Raw genomic sequence first — 22,460 nt, 5'->3', positions numbered from 1 at the left:
GTCCTTTTCAACACAGGCCATTCTATGATTCTATGATCCTACGACTCTATAATAAAACTTTCAACTTTGAGAACTGTCAGTCTATTGAAAAACAGACCTGAGAATAAACTTTCAAGTAACCTGGAAAAAAATCTGGCTTTTGCTTCCAGCAGCTTTGCATCCTCAGCAGCTGAAGATTTTGCATAGAATTCCATTTCTTTTTCTTACTCTTTTTTCACTTTTCACAAGTGTTTGCATGTATTATTAAATCAGTAACATAATAATGTCTGTGTCAGAACACATAAGTAGAAAACCAACTTTCCTACTTCACTTCTAATGTGTCCAATTAATCCAATTTCTTTTTAAAGAGAAAAATTGTTTTGGGAACAAGAACACAGTATTTTAGAATAATCTCCTGTTCAAATCTAAGTACATTATGCTAGTGCCTATGCTTATCTCTATCTTTCCTCACAGAAATCTAAACTGATTAATAACACCTGTTTTAAAAAACTACCTTCTCCTGTCACAATGGAAAGCAAAAGAGTTTTGCTGCTTTTGGATAACTATTAAAGTCTCTAATGTACCTACAATGAGCAAATAGAGAACTACAAAAAATCTGTTTGAATCCCACGCTATCATAAATTCTGACATTTGAGATAAAGAAGAAACAGAGGATAAGCCACTCCACCAAAATCTTAGTAATGATAACTACAGTAGAGCTCATAGTTTATATGTGCATCAAATCTTGACAAATTATATTTATATATAAATTATAAATTATATATATATATAATAAATATATAAATATATATATATAAGAAAACATCCTGCTCACAAATTCCACTTTCAGTGGTGTGAGTACCATGGATGACATGATTAAGTATGCACAACACAGGATGGAAGCTTTCTCTTTCTGTGGAATAGCCAAATTTTCTATTATTCTATATATATCCCTATATTCTTAGATTACAGGCTATGTGCTTTCTCACAAAATCCTGCTGCTAAAACACTTCCTCCTAAGAAAATACGAGCATATGATGATAATTCTGTGAATGTAGATGTCCCAGAGTGCCAAAAGGGGATGGACTTCTTCTTGAAACATATCATTCTCTTCTCACTCATATAAAAAGATGAAATGGTTCTCAGTTCCAAAATTCTTATGAAAGTTATTGTCCACACAAGCAGACCAAGAGTATGTGCTGTCTACAGAAACAGTATTTTCAAATGGGCAGCTATTGTCATAACATGATTCCTGAAACAGGAGACAAAGACCACACGTTCTTTAGAATTTAATCATAGAATCATCTGAATTGGAAGGGAGTGTTACAGGTTGTCTAGTCTAACTCCCCTACAATAAGCAGGGACACCTACACCTAGATCAGGTTGCTCACAGCCCTGTCCAGCCTGACCTGGAATGTCTGCAGGGATGGGGCATCCACCATCTCTCTGGACAACATGTACCTCATCAACCTAATCATAAAAAAACTTCTTCCTTATGTCCAACAGAGATCTCCACTCATTTAGTTTCAACCACTTCCCCTTGCCCTATCACAACAGACCCTGCTGAAGAGTTTGTCCCCTTCATTCTTAAAGTCCCCTCTCAGATATTGAAACATTGCTCTCAGGTCTCCCTGGAGCCTCCGCTTCTCCAGGCTGAAGCACCCCAGCTCTCTCAGTCTGTCCTCACAGGGAGGTGTTCCACCCATTGGATCATACATTCACTAGTTAAATGACAATTGCATGCTTGTTTGTATTTAAAAATAATGAAGGTTGTGTCTTTAGCTAACAGAGATTAACTGGTTTGAATAATCAGAAGTGTAAAGGAACAATGTGAGTTCCTTATGAACAGTGAATCGCAGATTAGTCACAGAAGTTTTTGTTTCCCTCTGATCCAATTAGAAAAAAAATTGCTTTATTTGAAAATATTTGGTAAATATTGAAGATAATAAAAGTATTCAGCTTTCTGACTTCTGTCTGCTGACTGGATGCCTATTGTGGCATTAGAATCACAGGGTATACTGTGACCATCTTCAGTCATAAGCAAATTATAGCTTTTGCCAATGCAACCTGCCCATTCAAAAAACTGCCTAAATGATGTATAGCTGACCTGCTGTATTTGAATATCAAATTATTTTCAGGCTCGTTTGCTCACTTGGACTAAAATTGAGGTTGCTGGATTGGCTGAATAATATTTAGTCCAGAAACCTTAGAGTTCTAGCAGCAATAAGAAAATTCAGCAAAATTCTGGTTCCACCAAGGTTGGAAAAGACCTCCAAGATCATCTAGATCGACCATCCTTGTACCATCAATATTTCCCCACTAAACCATGTCCCTCAGAACAGCACCTAAACGTTCCTTGAAAACCTCCAGGGACGAAGACTCCATTGCCTCCCTGGGCAGCCTGTTCAGTGCCTGACCATTCTTTCAGGCCATTCTTTCTCATCCTACCACTAGTTAAGCGAGAGGAGAGGTTGACCCTCACTTCACCACAACCTCCTTTCAGGTTGTTGTAGAGAATGACATGGAGCCCCTGAGCCTCCTCTTCTACAGACTGAAAAATTCCACTTTGCTCAGTTGCTCCTCTTAAGAATTGTGCTCCAGACCCCTCACCAGTTTTGTTGTTCTTCTGTGGGCATGCTCCAGGGCCTTGATGTCTTTCCTGTAGTGAGAGGTGCAAAACTGAACACAGTGGTCTGAGCTGAATAGAGTGGAACCATCACCTCCCTGTTCCTCCTGACAATACAATTTCTGATGTGATCCAGGATGCCATTGGCTTCCTTGGTCCCCAGGACATGGCTGGGTCACGTTCAGCCAAACCTTGACAAACAGCCCCAGGTCTGTTTCTCCCACACAGTCTTCCAGCCACACTGCCCTAAGCCTGTAGTGTTGCATGGGATTGTTGTGGCCAAAGTGCAGGACCTGCCATTTGGTCTTATTGAACTTCACCCCCTTGCTCTCAGCCCAGTGATCCAGCCTGTCCAGATACTACCTCTGAAGTGCCTTCCTACCCCCAGGCAGATCCTCCCAGGTTGGCGTAATCTGCAAACGTACTGAGGGTGCACTCAGTCTCCTTGTCCAGGTCATCAATACAGATATGAAAAAGAACACACCCCAGTACTGAACTCTGGGGAACACCACTCATGACTGGCTGCTGGCTGGATTTAACTCCAGAGTGACCACCACTCTCTGGGCCCAGCCCTCCACCAGTTCTTTACCCAGCAAAGAGTGCACCTGTCCAAGCCACGGGCTGCCAGCTTTTCCAGGAAAATATTCTCTTAAAACTGCTGAAAATAAAGATCTGTGATCTTACTTTAAAATAAGAGGATGGGGGAAAAGTCACAAACAAGGCTTGTAACCTTTTTCAGATTAGTTTGTGGAAGAGGAAGTAGTGATGGGGTTTCTCCTTTCAAGTAAAAGCTTAAGAGCTCTTTTCCAAGATGCATGAGATTGAAGTTCAGCTCCATCCTCTGCAGCCTCCTCAGAGAGTATTTTAGAAACTAAGATATAAATTGTTGTGAGTAGAAGATTATTTTATCTCTCTAACTGAATTTGGCCAGTTGTAAAACTTCAGGAGAAGTAGTAAGCACCTTTCTTAGGGCAGCCAACAGCCACAAGAAATGTGTTTGTGAAATGTAAGAAAGTTAAGAAAACCATAATCAGGTTAGTGAACCAAAAGCTTTTCCTGTCCATAATTACATTAGAATATCACTAGTTTAGAAAAAGGGATCAAGGCAAGGCAACTACATCTGATTTTTCATTTTTATTTTTAAAAAATATCATTACTAGCTATTTTCATGTATTGGTGGGGAAAACATGTTTTTACTGTGGAAAACTGAGCGTTTAAATAATTAAGACTGTTTCATAGCACTTGTACACAACTGGGATGAATTACCATTCTGAACTACAGTGGAAGTTAAGAGCTGCAGAACCAACACTACTGGTATTTTCTAACTTTTTTTTATGTTCAATTTTGCAATCTTCAGATTTAAAAAAAGTTAAATGCATGTGATCTGAAATACATGGCATTAAATACAATTTTTTCATAATTTTCTAACATAAACCCTAAACACCTCTAGAAGCTGGACATTCGTGACCATCTTCCTTTAATACTGCATATATCAAAGTAAATTTCATTGTTTACTGCAACGAAAGTTACCTGTTGTGTAACGTTATGCATGCACAAGAATACAGTGGAGATGAAAAAGATGTAGCTTTGAAGTCTGAAATAATAATGGCTTATATAAAGCAGTTTTAATTTACTACTTAAAGCTTTGAGGATATAGCAAAGCCATACAGAACAAAAGGCTGCTGAGTACAAGCTCCTAACTTTGCCATTTTACCTAATCTGACATATAACTTCTCCTTTCCTTAATAGAATTCAGAAGGAATTAGTCAAAGAATATAAAAGATACAGTGAAAGGCTATCTTCTTTGAAAGGTCAACCTCTATTGGATTCATCTGATCAAAGCAAACATCTATATCTCAGTGGGTCACCTGAGAGTTCTCTGCAGTTTGGTGATGATAGCTAAGTTTATTAAGAAGGAATGAAAAAGTTTTTAATCTAAAAAACTATTTTCCTCCTTAAAAAGGAAAAAGTAGAAGGGTAAGAGGAACATCAGGTATAAGGAAGCTGGACAATGTTTCTTTCATCTAATCTGACACTGGCAACTCATTGAAATAAACTCTAACTTGGAAAGTATAGAGACAAAGTCAAAGCTACTCACTTTAGTGTCTTTTTATAAAACACAGCTAGAAAAAGAAATCTCCAGATAAGTGCTTATTTTTTTCTGAAACAACTTTGTGGGATCACAGGCTTGAAAGTCTACTTCACATTAGTTATAGAAGCTTAACTTACCCATCTTTCCTGAACTCTTGGGGTACTTAACTCTCCACCGATTATCAGTGGAAGATTGGGCTGACAACTTCAGTGTTAAGCATGAGCTTTTATATGCCTAATGGGGGTGCACAAATTCCATCCTAAATTTCCACAAACACATATGGTAAGTAAAAATATATGTACATTCAATAGCATGCACATATAATTTAAGTTCATATATGCATACTTATATACACACACACAAACTACTGGACTTGAATGGACCATCATTAAAACTGGTGGATGCAACCTTTTATTAAAAAAAAGAGATTATCTTTTCCAGAAATAGTCACGGTCTGTATCTCAGACAAAGACACAAGTCACTGCCCAAAATAACATGTAGGATTGCCTCTATGACCTTTGTAAAAGAGCTGGTTGGCAGGGTACTGCTTCTGCAGAAGTGAACCAGTAAGAGCGAGACTTGTGAAAGGCCTATCACTAGAAAAGCTAAAGGGAAGTAGAGAAATACTGGAATCATACCACTGATGAGTGGGAACACCAGGTCTTTCCAGCTCATAAGATGTTACTTCATAATGAATCATCATTGATAAGGCCTTTAGTGCATCACTCTTATTCTAAGGCTACTGCATCCTACTCTATTTCCAGCACATTCTAGTCCTCCAAGCCTGTGATTTCTTCTAGGTGCTTCAGTGCTGTTACACTTTTTGATGATTTTCTTAATAGACAGTTGGCAAATATTGAAAGTTGCAGCCTACATGGATTCCCTGCTCTCTACTGGTTTTGTTCCTTTGTTTTTATTTTGTTTTACCTTCTTTTTACCTTCTACAGGAGGAACACAGCCCATATATTTTTGAGTCAAGCCACGTACCAGCACAAAGTAGGATAAGAATAAAAAAATCACAACACACTATCAAGCATTTCTTTAGGAGCATTTTATGTTCGTGTCAGTCACAGTTTGAAGGCTGTGCAGCCAAAAGGCACAGCAATCAGCATGTATTTATATGGAAGGCAACAAAACTCAGTGCTGTTGGGTTGATCTTATTGCAAGCATTTCCAGAATTAGCTGGGTTTGTTTTATGAGAGAAAATGAAGCTAATATTTTCAGTTTGAATATAGCTTAGAAGCATAATATTAAATAAATATATTTAAAGTAATCTTATACTTCTGTAATTAGAACATGACAAAAAACCCAACAGAAAGTTACTGGAAAGGTGTAACTGTATTTTCAAACTATTCTCAAACACAAAACAAGCAAAAGTTAACTGAAAAAAATATTTTTCACTTTTTCCACAATGCATGCAATACTGCAAAAAAAATTTGATCAACAAAAATGGCCAAGTTGAATCAGAACTTTGCAAATTCACTCTACAATGAGCAGACAATTACTTTTAGCTATTGCAAGACTGGACTAAAAGACTAGCCACATTGTACACACATTTAAAAAAAAAAAAAAGAAATAGTACTTATTCAGTGCAGGTCAACGATTAGCCTCTTCTCTGTAACTCAGGAATTTCAAGTTCACTTTAATCTAGTATAATTGAGCTAACCAGCTCTTACATTAAAAAGTAATGATTAAGTTAAATTTCTTGCAGACATTCTGCACCTAAAACAAACATTCAGTATGCCTCTGGCAAAGAAGGATACTAATTATAGGATTGACTCATAAGATGAAAGGTTGCACAAGTTACTACTAGAAACAAAAGTATGGTAAACTGGTTTGAAAAAACATATTGAAATTCTCATACTCTGCAGTTAAGATGAGAATTCTGTTTTGTAACTGTACTTAACATTGTCAAGGAACAAAACTAAATATAATTACAAGCTGCTTTATTTATTTTATTTGAACAAACTAGAAGCAAATACTACAACTACAAAGCTCTTCATCCTATACACTACATAGTTTTCTTAACCTAATGAAATGAGATCTCTACAACAAATTTTTACTGTCCAGAAATATGCAGAACTAAGTATTTGGTCACTCTCGATTTTCTTGTTATTATGCTCTGAAGATGCATATTTTAAGGATTCACTGCATTACCAGGCAATGAATCTCTAACTTCACTGTTCACCAGCAATGCTTCAGTCCCTGATTTAAAAAGAATCATGAAAGAAACACATCAAGGCTCCAGACATCTGTGGGGAGGGACACACAAGTTCAAAAGAAGTTTTGTATTTCAAAATGAAACTTCCACTGGGATTAACAGATAGAGTTACCATCTGTGAGTTAGAACAAAGATAGGAAAACCTCAGATTCTGCTCTATATGTCAACATATATTGATTCAATATAAATATAATGCCAGATGAGCACCACATATGTAAGCTTTTGTTAACATTTACATGAGCTTGTGGTGTGAATTAACAAAGTAATAGAATGTAATTGTTTTAAAAATGTCCCCTTCTGATTTTAACCTCAAGTTATATATTTTTCACCAAATAGTAAGAAATGAGGTGTGTATTCTCAAAAAGAACACACTGAAACTTTCTTAAGTACATTAATATATGCTGTATTAGATTAAATTGGATTACAGATGATTAGTGAAATTCCTACACTGTAACTAGAAGGGCAGTGTGTTTCAGTGCAATCCGGCTTGGTCAAATACCACTTAACTTGACACAATCCACTTAAAACATTATTGAATTATGATCATATTTTATAAGTTGTATTTTCAGAGATTATGAATCAACAGTGCAGCAAAACACCATTCTACTCCTAATTTATTCTATGATTTCCATTTGTATAATGAAAGCCATTCACATCACATCCATTCATTCTGGAAATCATTTAATAACTATGTTGCTAACAGCTTCCTAAGTAGGTACTGCTAATATAACCTATAAGAGATCGTATATAGACTTTTTCTTTCTTATTTAAGATTTCAAACTTTGTCGTCCACATGTTCTCATTTCCTTCCACAACCATAACAAACAGGTATTTTTCAAGATGCTTGGAAATTATTATTTTTAAAAACTTTACTTTCCTCTCAATAGATTTTCTGCTGATAAAGAATATGGCAGAAGCTTATGTTACAGCCTTCTCAGTGAGGGCAATAACACAGCTCCCTCTTCACTATTAGATCATCCACTGGAATAAAAACAGAAAATTACTCCTCTGAGGCCTCTGTTGCCCTATCAGGGTGGACAGATATTGGCCGTTGGGGTCAAGAGTTTTTAAAAGGTATAATAAATGATGCTACTGTGTATGTTGTGCTCAATTCACAGAATCACAGAATCACAGAATTGTAGGGGTTGGAAGTTGGATCCAGAGATCATCGAGTCCAACCCCCCTGCCAAAGCAGGTTCCCTACAGCAGGTCGCACAGGTAGGCATCCAGGCAGGTCTTGAACATCTCCAGAGAAGGAGACTCCACCACCTCCCTGGGCAGCCTGTTCCAGTGCTCCGTCACCTCACTGTAAAGAAGTTCTTGCGCACATTTGTGCGGAACTTCCTATGCTGCAGTTTCCAGCCGTTTCCCCTTGTCCTGTCTCCACTCAACACTGAAAAGAGTCCGGCCTCACCATTCTGCCCCCCACACCTTAGATATTTATAGACCTAGATCAGGTCCCCTCTCAGTCTTCTTTTCTCAAGGCTGAACAGACCCAGTTCACTCAGCCTTTCCTCATAGGGGAGATGCTCCAGGCCCTTCACCATCTTCGTGGCCCTCCGCTGGACTCTTTCCAAGAGATCCTTGTCTTTTTTGTATTGGGGAGCCCAGAACTGGACGCAGTACTCCAGATGAGGTCTTACCAGGGCAGAGTAGAGGGGAAGGATTACCTCCCTCGACCTGCTGGACACGCTCTTTTTAATGCACCCCAGGATGCCATTGGCCTTTTTGGCCACAAGAGCATGCTGCTGGCTCATGGCCAACCTGTCGTCCACCAGGACACCCAGGTCCCTCTGTGCAGAGCTCCCCTCCAGCAGCTCATCCCCCAGCCTGTACTGGTGCATGGAATTATTCCTCCCCAGATGCAAGACTCTACACTTGCTTTTGTTAAACCTCATCCGGTTTTTTTCTGCCCAGCTCTCCAGCCTGTCCAGGTCTCGCTGAATGGCAGCACACTCCCAACTTTGTATCATCAGCAAACTTGCTGAGGGTGGCCATTATCCCCTCATCAAGGTCACTGATGAAGATGTTGAACAAGACCGGACCCAGCACAGACCCCTGAGGAACACCGCTAGTTAGAGGCCTCCAACCGGACTCTGCACCACCAACAACGACCCTCTGTGCTCTGCCAGTCAGCCAGTTCTCAACCCACCTCACTGTCCACTCATCTATCCCACACTTCCTCAGCTTTGTTATAAGGATGTCGTGGGGGACAGTATCAAATGCCTTGCTGAAATCAAGGTAGACTACATCCACTGCTCTCCCCCCTATCCACCCAGCCAGAGACAACATCATAGAAGGCTACCAGGTTGGTCAAGCACGACCAGAACAACATTAGAACAACAGACTGAAGAAGATAATTCTAACATTATGTTTCTTGAGAAATGGCATCTCTAAAATATGATGTGTGTGATAATACTTGACTCTATAAATCTGAAATTATATTTTAAGCAGCCAGGCAAGAAAAACAACAGTTGTCACTCCTATAGACCACTGGCAACACTATCACTACGTTTCAGTATGCTCCAAATAGTTAACTATTAGAAGCAATAAAAGAAATTTTCTGTTCTCAGGAACACGACTTTAAGTGCACAGTGGGCACCCCTGTATCCAGTGCTTGCAGAAAGTGTTCAGGATCATCCATGTTATGATTATGAACTGTATTTCTTTAATTGGGATAAAGAATTGAATTCAGTTAAAAATATACATTTGGCATGAATATAAATGGTGGGCAGAAATGAGGGAAACTTCTATTTCTGCCCAGATATCTACTATCTGTAATACCTATTTAATGATAAACAGCTACATAACAGAATGCTTCTATAGACACAGGCACAAAAAAAAGTTGTAAATAATATGAGTTAAAAAAACAGGTTAGGATTGTATACACCAAAAAAAAAAAAAAAAAAAAAAGGAAGGGAAGGGAAGGGAACAGGGAACAGGGACAAAAAAAAACATTACCTGATCCAGGCAAGAGGAGTTTGGGAAAGTAATAAAGCTGTGCAATGAATCTGCATTTTCCTCTCTGTTGAGTAATGTTTCAGAATTATTATAACTGATTTTAGCAGTAACACCTCTTTTACTAGAGAAAGGAAGAATCTGCCTCCTCTTTGTTTGCAACTTTTTGTTTCAGGAGGAAAACCCAGGAGGCAAACTGATTTCAAAATAGGAAAAAGAGCTGTTTGGCTAAGATGTGTGTGAATCTTTCCCCCGTGGGTCAGAACCTCTGCAATTATCAATGCCAAGAAAATGGAAGTATTTAGGCATTCTAGGTCAACTCGTTTTGATTGATGATGAGTGAAAGAAACATTGTGATAAAATTTTACAAGACATGAATAGCAATTCTCATCTTTCTGAAACACCTAGTAAAATTTCTTTCAGACTTGCTAAAGATAAGTTGCTCTGCCATCAGGTCACATATGGAAAATATCAGAAAGACTTATTACTTTTTTTCTTTTTAAGTGTACAATTGAATTATAAGATAATGGAAAGCTAATGGCTTTGTAATAAAACAGTACTGATGTTTATAAGCTAGTGATGCTATTACCTTTACTTAAATTAGCTGTCAGTTCTTTTGTGAAAGGTTTATGCAGTGTTCCAGCTGCTTTCTATCACAGTGTCCAACACGGATGAAAAGATTATGAGATGCTATGGTGTAATACCAAATCAAAAAAATACTGAAATAAGATGGACACACATGTAGTAAAAGAATTAATACACATAGATAGCCAGCAAACTTCTAGCCACCTCTATTACTTTTTACCAAGTATTCTAACACCATCCTGAAGACTGTAATTTCTAACTTTTCATTTTCTGTCATAAGCTACTCTGCACTGAAGTACAGTCCTTGTACATCCCAAATGCATATTACATTCATAGAATCATAGAATCATAGAATCATAGAATCATAGAATGGCCTGGGTTGAAAAGGATCACAATAATCATCTGGTTTCAACCCCCTCTGACTTGGGCAGGGTCACCAACCACCAGACCAGGCTGCCCAGAGCCACATCCAGCCTGGCCTTGAATGCCTCCAGGGATGGGGCATCCACAACTTCCTTGAGCAACCAGCTCCAGTGCCTCACCACCCTCTGTGTGAAAAACTTCCTCCTGGTATCTAACCTGAACCTCCCCTGTCGCAGTTTAAAACCATTCCCCCTTGTCCTATCAATACCCATTCTCATAAACAGCTCTCCCTCTCCTGTTTATAAGCTCCCTTCAAGTACTGGAAGGCCACAAAAATGAGGTCTCCCCAGAGCCTTCTCTTCTTCAAGCTAAACAAGCCCAGTTTCCTCAACCTTTCCTCATAGGAGAGGTGCTCCAGCCCTCTGATCATCTCAGTGCCCTCCTCTGGACCCGCTCCAAGAGCTCCACGTCCTTCCTGCACTGCCTGGACGCAGCGCTGCAGATGGGGCTTCACAAGAGCTGAGTAGAGGGGGACAATCACCTCCCTCTCCTGCTGGCCACTCTTTTTAGGGCAGCCCAAAACACAGTTGGCCTTCCGGGCTGCAAGCGCACACTGCTGGCTCTCGTCCAGGTTCTTGTGCACCAGGATCCCCCACTCCTTCTCTGCAGGGCTGCACTCAAGGAATTCTTCCCCCAGTTTGTACAAATATCTGGGATTGCCCCAGCCCAAGTGCAACCCTTTGTACTTGGCCTTGTTAAACCTCATTAGGTTCACATGAGCCCACTTCTCCAGCCTGTCCAGGTCCCTCTGAATGGCTTCCCTTCCTTCCAATGTATCGACTGCACTGCTCAGCTTGGTGGCATCCACAAACTTGCTGAGGGTGCACTTGATGCCATCATCTATGTCCTTGATGAAGATGTCGAAGAGCACCGGTCCCAAGACTGACCCCTGAGGGATGCTGCTTGTGATCAGCCTCCACCCTGACACAGAACCATTAATTCATATGGAATTTTACAAATCCAAATTAGTAGATTATAGCAAATCTTACTTTTCCTTATCAGCTGCATTTTCCACCAGGAAGAAGGAAATACTATCAGATTTTAGCCCTTAAACAGCACATTTCATAATTGAAACAATGTACCTTTCAGATTTAAAGGATTCAGTGGTAGGTTAGGACACTTACAATTAATTCTCAGGAAGAATAAACTGCAAACATACAGAAGTAAAGTAAGAAAAAACTTTGCAGAACAAAACTGAGTAGGGAGCTTTGTAACCTTAGTGAAAGTGACAAATAGTCTGTAAAATAAAATACTGAAGTGGATAAGGTATGGACACAATAAAAGAAAATGATGTTTTCATTATAATCTGTTACATGCATTTTGTCTCAACAAGCCATAATCTTTACTTTTATTCCTTATCTAAGTAAAAATTGGTTGTTGTCAAGTGTAGAATTTTGGGAAGATGTGGAAGAGATCTGGAGCACAGGTAGTAACCCTCTTGTTCCTCCCATCTGGAGACTGAGAAGAGCCAGCAAACACTGTCACTTTAGGAAACATCAGGGGAAAACCTCAGATTTGTCCCAGAGGAATCTGGGAAGACTCCTTAAGGAAGACAATATGGCCAATAGCCCAGCTGAGGTGCATGCAGCATGAAAAATAAGCAGGAGATGGAAACTGTGGTGCTATTAGAAAACAGTGACCTAATTGTTATCAGAGAAACCAAATGGGATGAATCATACAACTGGAATACAACAATCAAGGTCTAGAAGCTTTTTAAAAGAGATAAGGCAGGGCTAGAGGGGCTGGGAAGTTGCCCTCTATATGATGAAGTAGATAGATTGCAAAGGGCTGCCTCTGAGAAACAGCCTCAGGTTGAGACCTTGTGGATTAAAATCAGGCACCAGATCAATAAAGCACATCTAGTAGTTGGGGTCTATTACAGCCACCTGATCAATGGGAACCTCTTAACAAAATCTCCTTGCTTCAGCTACAAGAGGTCACATTCACAGGCTCTTATCTATCTCTTATCCCCTGATAGGAGATTTCAACCATCCAGACAGGGATCATTAAAGAAACCATCACAGGGAGATCATTAAAGAAGACTGGAGGCAGTCTGGGCTGTAATGACTATGGCCTGGTTAAGTACACAACCTTGAGGAACGTAGGCCTGGCAACAGAAGAGTAAGGACCCTGAACTTCAGGACAGTAAACTTCTGGCTATTTCAGGAATTATTGGATGAGCACCCCTGAGAAACTGTCCTTAGGGACACAGGAATGGAAAAAGAGCTGGCAGCAATTTAAGGATGCCTTTCTCATAGAACAAGGGCTCTCTATTCCCTAGCACAAGAAAAGAGAGGAGGCAGAAAAGAAAAGTAGAGGAGGCAGAAAACCAGTATGACTGAACAAGGACCTTCTGGTCAAACTGAACGATAAGAAGGAAAATACAGGCAGTGGAAACAGGGATGAGTGGCCTGGGAAAAGAGATGGCCAAAAGAGTATATCCCCTCTGAAATAAGAAGGGAGAACTGGCTTCAACAGACATGTTGATTACCTCAGCCTTCCCCATGTTCTTTGCCTCAGTGAAGGGGGTGTGGGAGGTGACTGTCCCCTTCTGCTCCATCTTTGCAAGGCTTCATCTGCATCCAGGTCTGAGGCCTCCAGCATAAGAAAGATGCAGATCTGTTGGAGTGGGTCAAGAAGAGAGCCACAAACACAGAGTGCTGGAGCATTTCTCATAAAAAAAGAGGAGACCTTATCGAAGCCTGAAGTACTTGAGGAGAGCCTATAAGTAGGAGGGAGACTGACTTTTTACATGGGTTAGATAGTGATAGGACAAGGAAGTACGGCTTTAAACTAAAAGAGGAGAAATTTAGGTTAGATGTTAGGAAGAAATCCTTACCCAGAGACACCTCATCCCTGGAGGCACTCAAGGCCAGGTTGGATGGGGCTCTGGGCAGCTTGATATTGTGGTTGTAAACCTGCCCACAGAAGGAGAATTGTAGCTGTGTAAACTGCTACGAGGCAACTATTTATTTTCATGGAAACTACAACAGATACAAATAGCAAAATAACACTATTTGACAGAGCAAATTCTGAGCCACAAAACACTTTTTTCAACAGGGTCACCACCATTAGCTATGCATTTTTGCCAGCAACGAAGATGAGCCTGCATGCCTTGCTCATAAAAATCTGCCTGGCCCTATGGAAAGTGGCTTTCACATCGCTGTCACTACAGCTGAAAAGCACCACCCACCACCTCACTGTGCTCACATTCACTGCTTGATCTCCATAAATACTCTGCAAGCATCAATGAATGTCCATGGGTGTAATTTATTCCACGTGGAGGAATTAAATTCCACACCTCTGCTTCATACGCACTTCCATATCAGACACCATCCTGTCAGACTGCCCCTTCTGCTGCCATCTGTCACACAGCAGCAACACGTAAAGAAATACTGGTGGGAAGGTTCTGCCTCTACTGCCATACCACCAACATCCGCCTCTGAAATTAGTGAGCATAAGGGGACAGTACTTTTGGAGCTGTGCTTACAGATGATCTTTAAGATGCCTTCCAACATAAGCCATTATACAATACTATGAAATCGCTGTTATATTTAAATAAGCTGTCATTGAAATGAACATAAAATGTAGCTCATGATATAAACACATTTACATCTGTTTGTCGGGTTGTTTCAAATGCACATGATGTTACCATCAAACTGTAGATATTTTCCTGCTGTGATTTATTCAACAAAACATTACTGCCTCATTGATGCAAATGATGCATTTACTTCCTGTAATACGTAGAGACTAGTTTCCCAAGCTACATGGAATAGTATCCCTGCTCTCTAATCTGCCCAATGCTGCTTGTTTTATGCCATGAAGAAGAAAGCAGAAGAAATCATGACATCAATCTGACTTGGGTAGAACATACTATGCTTTGTTGTTGTTAACATTAGAGTATAAGGGGTGCTAATGTGATGCTGGCTTTGCTATAAATCACTCTTAGTGTCTGAATTTTAACTTCATCTTGTGAGTTATTCCAGTTTGTTTGTACAACCAAATTCTATAATGTATTTGCACAGAGTAGGAGTACAATCACTGATTGTAGATTGGTCCAGAAAGGAACAGTAGCATGAAAGCAGTAGGAACCAGATTTTGCAAACAGTTTAAAAAATGTTTACAGGTTCTTCTACTCAGTAGAAGCCTTATTCAGAGGCTAGAGAAGTCAGGTGATATTCAGATGCAGTTCTGTATTTTGAATTGAATGATACACTTGTAGGAATAGCTGACATAGCCAAGCTGATCAAAATTGAAGCAATACAATTATTTTATCTGCCACCATCATGTGGCCAAAAGACAACAGAGTATGGTTTGTTACATTTTTTGCTTATTTGCTAATACAGCCTAGCATAAAACACAGTACTTGCTCAAAGAAAGCAGTGAGATCTTTGAGAAATCTTCTGCTTCTTACCCCAGCCTTTTGAACATTTTTCCTTCAGTTGTGCCAGCACAAATGCTTTGGTATTAACAAACTCATCAGATTAAAAAATAACCTTAATAAAATAGTTGTTTCTAACACCATGGAGGGATCCACAGTCTAGCTAACTGAATAGTTTCATGAACAGTTTCAGAGTAGTCAGTGATGTAGCACAACACTGGTCTAGACAGTCAGAAGGGAGAATTCTACAAGCCTGAATTGTTGCTGAGAAAAAAAATAATCCATCATCAAACCTGGGCATTCATCTTTGCTGAGCAGTCCAGTTTGGGACAAGCTATGCTATCTTACATTTCAGAAATTATACCTGTGATTGACTGGGATTGACTAGTTCCTAGTTCATATTATTTCTTATCTGTCATTCAGTGGAAAATTAGTATCTACAGCTGAAAGCGACAACTTCAGTTTAGAAAGTGAACATAAGCAGTCATTTAAAAAACATGCTTTCATTTCTAATGTTTAAATGCTTCCCCTATACATAGTATTGGTATTTTCAGTTTATTTACCTGAACTAAGCAGAATATAACTACATAATGGTGCATTTAAATTTCTGGCATCCTAAGACACACAAGTTATTGTCTCCCCTTTTAAGTTTAAACAAAGGTGATAGCAGTTCTCCTGGCCTCTAATACTCTCTTTACTTGTTCATTATAGAATCCTTTCAACATCACCTTTAGCAATTCACAAACTCATTTTTTCCTGAGTAAATATTTAAACCAGATCTGTTTAAAAATGTCTACAGAAAGAAAGAAGATAAAAGCAAGCATTTAGATTTATAGCTAACTGGGTAATAATCAACAGCTAGTAGTGCTGAAAGGACTTCATCCATGTCTCAGCTTAAACAGGAACCTTTAGTCCAGGCAGGGGGCTGTGAGCCTTTGTGTCCTTTTGGTAACATTCTTAAGCAAATAAAAAATTCACCACACACCTCAGTGGACAATTAATTCATTGAAACAAGACATTTAAACTTTTCCTTTTCATCTGCAATATAAGAGTTTGCTGCACTAATATTTGTCTTTCTGTTTCATAGTGGAAAGAAAAGATAAGAAAAGTAGAGAATTAGAACTTAGCCTGCTATAATTGAGAACCTGCCCCATACACCTAGTCGTTTGTCTCCATTTAACTTCAATTAATGCAAACTTAAATTTTAAGCTATCAAAATGTATTAATGAGTGAAATAAACTGCAAGCATTTTCAGCATTAGGTTTCAAAAACTGACTTTCACACACTGTTATTTATACTTTCTTGTAGAAACACACTTTCTATTTAGGCTTAAAACAGATATTTCCTGTTCCCTGTGATGTTCAGTAAAATTCTCATAAACAGGTTTAAATTCATTCTGACCACTTTAGGCATAACTTCATAGGCTGCTTTGAGGACAGAAGATACACTTCCTTAAACTGAGCTATCTTATTTCAGAGAACTGAGTTAAAGTCTCTGAGAACCACAGTGAAATACTGTAATTTCACTTCATGGTAGGATTTCAGTTTATTAAGATTGTAGTAGTTGTTTTGTATTTAAACATGTACAACATGGTGCATTTCAGATACTTGACAACTCATGCTTTCTATAAAGAATTGCTTCTGTTTGGAAAAGGGGAAAGCTCCCAAAACATAACATTTACAGAAAGTGACACAAGTAAACCCAACGTTTTCCACAACATTTTGCTGAAGTAGTATTATTTTTCATATTATAAAGCATACAATAATAAATGCTATGAGAAAAATCCACTCCTTTTATTGAATTAAGAGCTCAATGGGATATAGACCATCAATTATCTTAGAAAAAAGTGTTAAAAAGCTGCTGTTACAAAATGAGGTGACTCTCTCATTTCAAAAAGATTCATATCCTCTCACTGGCCAAAAATGAAGAGAGAAACTGCGTACCTGTTTCCTTCTTAATGCATATAATATTACTAATTTATGTATACCATTCTCCCTTGCTATAACCTTAGAACTTATTTTAAAGATATCATCAAATAATCCTTTCTGCATATCACAAACTTTTATTCACTAATTAGAACTGGAATCAATCATGTAGTAGGACAGAGGATTGTTTATCCTCCAGTGTTTGGTTATATAGCTTTGTAATAACAGTGCTGGGCCTGTCCAAAAGTATTCACAAAACAATTTACTAACAAAAAAAAAGAAAAATAAGTATAAGAATAATCATGCAAAGAATTCTTCGCTACATCATCAACATTTTTTTGCCAGACTTTCAGCTTAAACATTCTAAAGCAAAAAGTTAATTCTACCCCAACAGGAGGTGAGGAACACTTACAGTGGGGCTCATAGGGAGGAGGAGGATCACCACAGGGAACACACTCCATGTCTTGAAAGCCTCCAAGCTTGGTCTTCCTATAAAAACTAGAAAATAGAAGAATAATTCATAGTGACAAAATCTTTCTCAGACATTTGAATGATGTCATGCTCTCGTACAAAGGACTTATCTAAAATACCTTCCTAATCAAGGAGGTCTGGCTTTTTTTCAACCATAGTATTAACCTAGCAAAATGTTTTCTGTTGAGGCACATTAAGTAAAAAGTACTAACTGTACTTTTGTTTAACTACTAACATAAATATTCCTTTAAAATATGAAAACTATATCAGCTAAAACAAAAGCTTTCCAATTGCTCAAGAACTTTCACACTAACAACATGAATAGAAGCAGATTTATAGGCTCCAGGACTGAAGGTACCAATTCATTCACTCAGAATGAAATCTGTTAACATCTGTTTGTAGCTGACACAGCTACTGAATCATTTTGAAGCTGAAAAATAGAAAATGATGCTTTGGAAACCAGTGCAAAACAGATACCATCATATTTTATGAGAGATAATAGCTAAACCTTTAGTTTGACCAGCTGTAGATTACATGTACACCCATTTTCTTAGGCCACATCTAAGTGATGGGTAGGGTATATAAGTGGTGTCACGTTCTATAGCTCTACTCCTCACACGGTCCAGACTAGAAACTCAGTGATTCCTCTACTCATGTTTCCAACCTTACTGTCAGCAAAAGCACACTGTGTTAACAGCTGCCATCTCAACATGTACCCAAACACATGGATCTAGAGCAGAATACTTACAAGCAAGCTCAAGTAAGGTTCACTCCTAAATCATGTTTTACTCAGGCTTCTTTTTTCCTTCCTTTTCCATCTTACAAAAATACAGCTTATATTATTTACACAAGAAAACTGTCTACTGTTTCACAGCAAAATAAGTCCTACAGTACATATGTAATAACATGCAGTAAGAATGTAACCAGTCATTTGGCTTTAGGACTTTTCAGATGCCACTGTCAGTAATATTTAATCTAGAACTGTGACTTAAACTAATACTAGTTACCAAAGCTTTATTAATTGCTTTTTAAATGAAGAGGCCTCACTTCTGTCTTGAGAGGAATAATACAAGGAGCTTCAACAGCATTCAGGTAATTGTTAGCTGCTTTGAAAATAAGTAAATATAAAAATTAAATTGCAATGTGTATCTACATCTATATATCTGAAATACATATCCTGAAATTATAAAACCTGCTACAATTACAAATCAGTTCTCATAACCTACACCTACCAGTTAAACTACCAACTGATAGTTCAAAAAGGCATGAAATATCTTTTAACAAATTCACAGCAAATATTGATAATAGTGGAACTTGGCCACAAAGAAAAGAAAAATCTTTTAGAGACCTTGCAACTAAGTTCTATAAAAGGAGAAGATTAGCAACAAAGATCAAACAAACAAAGCACAGCTCCTGACTTATACCATAGCTATTTGATTAAGTCTCCACACTTATAATTTGCCCCAGAATATTTCCTTTAGATACACTTGTGATTTTTCAGTCAGGATCATACTCTATGAATTTACCAAAAAAGTAAGAGAAATTCAGGAGCGTGAACCAAAATCACTACTCTAGTCCTGAAAACATACATGTATGAGAACTTTTACACATTGACCCAAGGAAAGGAGAAAAAAGCCAAAAATAATGTGTTCAGTCCTTCAAGAAGGTAAATATCAATGTTATAAAAAAGTAAATATTCTGAAACAATGAAGGAACTCGCAAGTAACAACATTTGTATTTCACTCAGGCATCGCACAGACAGTTCTCTAATAAATCAAGTAGGTGTTTATCAGACTATTTTGACAGTTGAAAATTAAGACAGAAATTCTGAAATTAGTTGCTTGGATGATATAAAAAGTTATTGGCAAAGCCAAGATTAGAACACGTGTCCTTCATAGTTATGTAAAGGATCTACCCAATCATTCATCTGGAAAATATCATCAATCAATGTTAATGCAAATAAGCTTTGAATTTGTTCAAGTCTCATCTTCAGAAATGGCCTTACCCTGGTAAACAGTCTCCACATAGTGCATTGCTGGTGGCAGAACAGTTGGCCTTCTGAAAACGGTTAACTAGTGCACAATCCAGACAAGGCTTGCACTTCTGAAAGCCCCAGTCTTCCTTGAATCTGTTTGGCCTGCAAGTCATGCACTGTGCATCCTCCCCATATCCAAAGCCGCATTCCTGTAGGGATTAACAAGCAACAGTAAGCTATTCAGTCACTGAAAGCATGAACAAGAAGAGAATGCTGGGATAAAATGAAGACCTGGTATAATTATTACTGAGAGTAGTCTTTCCAGAGACAAAAGGAATCCATTCAGCAAGTTCAAATGTGTCTTCCACTGCTAATAATCTCCCTTACTTCTATAAGTAATACTTAGTCAACCACTTTATTCCAGAAACCACTGTGTATTTAAATGATAAAGGGCTTCAAGGACTCCCACAGTTTCATTATTACTAGCTTATGGTAGAATTATTGAGCTGTCTGTTTTTTAATTAGGTCAGTCATGTGAAAGTGCAGGAACTGGGACAAGTGAAGTATAAAGGCACTTACTCAGTTACAAATGCAGCAGAGAAGCACTTTGATATTAAGGTTCACAGTTAAGGTGAACAAAGTTAATTGCTGAATAGAGTGTACTGATCTTCAAAGGCTTAGAAATTCTGTTACCAAATAAAACAGAGCTGGTTAATGACCATTGGCTACACACAAAACGTTGCTTAGCCATTAAGAATTTCAGAAACTCAACCCACTCCAGTTCTAACAGTACTTAGCCCGTCAGATAAAATTAATAGCTCTGGGAATCAGAGGGATGCATAATATTTGACTATATAGGGAATACTGTTATGGCTGGTGATTCATCCATTTCAAGAGATTCTCTCCATTCATTTGGAAAAAGACACATAATACAACTGATTGGCAACAAAGAGAAACAATTTACCAAACTATCCATAATACTTTGGGGATTGAGTTCTACAAACTAATTACATAGAACTATCAATCTATTTCATTTTTCCGTCTCTCTTTTTTTTTTTTTTTTTAAGAGCTATATCAAGTCACTAGGAGTTGTTGCTTTAATTACTATTAATTGGTGCAGTAACTTGACTAAATGCATTAGTGGCACAACACTAAAGCAAAAAGGATGCAACAAATTGTTGGAAAGGACTTATGGGGACAGAAATAGATGGGAAAGACAGCATGAGGATCTCTTTCTCCAGTGTGCAGTCTTAATGGAAGTATAGAGCAAATTCCCAACAGGAAAACTTCAAGAGTTCTTCAACTGGAGCAACTTCAGGTAAGGTTTCCACCACTTTCCTCCACAAAGCTCTGTGTTCCATGCATGCAAATCACTTTTCCCAGACAGTCATCTAAGCAAGCCTGCTGCTGTAAATGGCTTTGAGCCTCACAAAGGCACACAGGATTCTCCACGGCTTTATTTTGAGAACATTCATGAAACTCGATCTGTGATGGACTTAGCTAATATATGCTTTTAGTGCCTTAGATTTGTGATGATATGGTAAAGTATCAGAAAGAAATAACCTCTAAGGATGCATTTTACTGGACGCTCTAAGAATTTTCTAATTTTCTTTATATTAAAAATACTGCCATCTGGAGAATAAGCAGTCAAGTACACACAAAATGAACACTTCTAAGAAAGTAACTACAAATGGATATGAAATATCTTTCCTCCATCTCTAGATCCAAGAACAAAAGAGTACACAGAGGGGATAACTTAGAAATAAGTTTTAACTTTTTCTTCTTTTTTTTGCAGAAATGCAATTATTTGCTATTATTTTTCATATTAAGGAACAGACAATCAGTGAATACCAAAGAAAACATATTAGTTTCATATAACGTACAGCATGCTCCTCCTCCAACATATTGCCCATAATAATGGTAGTATGCAAATGCAGATACAAATACTTCTCTTTTGTTTTTTAACTGATTTCAGCCACAGAATGTTTTTCTACCACTTAATTCTTGGTCTATTGGCTTCTGCTAGGAATCAATGTCAAAACAAAACAGAACTGCTATAATCACCAGTATGTTGTCTAAAAACGTCTCAGTGTATTCAATTTCATTTACGCAATTGCAAGATTTCATACAAAGGCACAATTACCACAGAGGACCAGAACCAGACTAACTTCTGTTACAACATTTTGCTTTTCCTAACTCCAAATAAACGTTTTCTTTACCACATTCCTTCTACTCTATATTCTTTCTGTTTAGATCACCCAAATAGCAGTGTTACCTAATATACAATATAGCTCAGACAAACTTTATACGTTTGGATCCTTTGATAAATCACTTCAAAACAGTCCCTCCCAAGTCCTAAAAATTTTCAAATATAAAACCTAAATTAGCTTGATTGTAAGTTTTCCTTTCCAGACTACCTTTGAAGTTTCCAGTTAAAAACAAGCAAACACCAGGAAATGAAGTTAAATACTTTTAACTCATTAACCCAAAGTATTCAGGTTTTGGTAAGATGTTTCTAGATCTTACAGATCTGCTTTGCTGTAGTTAGATATATGGACAAATCCTAGTGATCTTTTTTAACCTGGAGTGGTTTACTATTAAGCAGTAAAAATAGCAGATGCAATATAAAGAAATCTTCCGCCCAAGGGATTTTAGCATCTCCAGTCTTTTCAAAGATGACTTCTAAGTCTTTGCCAGGAATTCTGCAGATGTGATCCATAACAACTACAAGTTTATGTATGTGCTTTTTATGTTCGCATAATATTTGAGGTAGTTAACTGCCTGGCAGGTGCAAATAAATATTTAAGCTTGTAATCCAGGCAGA

At 38.1% G+C, this 22,460-nt stretch overlaps 1 protein-coding gene across 2 annotated transcripts in view; it reads right to left on the bottom strand.

Moving 5' to 3' along the window:
• TNFRSF19 (TNF receptor superfamily member 19) overlaps positions 1 to 22,460 on the bottom strand; it is a 56,183-nt gene that overhangs the window by 13,980 nt on the left and 19,743 nt on the right. For both annotated transcript variants that reach the window (XM_042868319.1, XM_042868320.1), the window contains 2 exons: positions 19,667 to 19,845; positions 17,603 to 17,688 (listed from right to left, as the gene is read on the bottom strand). In XM_042868319.1, the coding sequence (XP_042724253.1) occupies positions 17,603 to 17,688; positions 19,667 to 19,845 (265 nt within the window). The remainder of the gene's footprint in view (positions 1 to 17,602; positions 17,689 to 19,666; positions 19,846 to 22,460) is intronic.

This window comes from Lagopus leucura, unplaced genomic scaffold (genome assembly GCF_019238085.1).
Source record: "Lagopus leucura isolate 7727_CA_CO unplaced genomic scaffold, USGS_WTPT01 Super-Scaffold_100001, whole genome shotgun sequence".
Taxonomy (NCBI): domain Eukaryota; kingdom Metazoa; phylum Chordata; class Aves; order Galliformes; family Phasianidae; genus Lagopus; species Lagopus leucura.
Note: the sequence above shows the minus strand (reverse complement) of the source record. Positions and strands in the feature narration are given on the sequence as shown.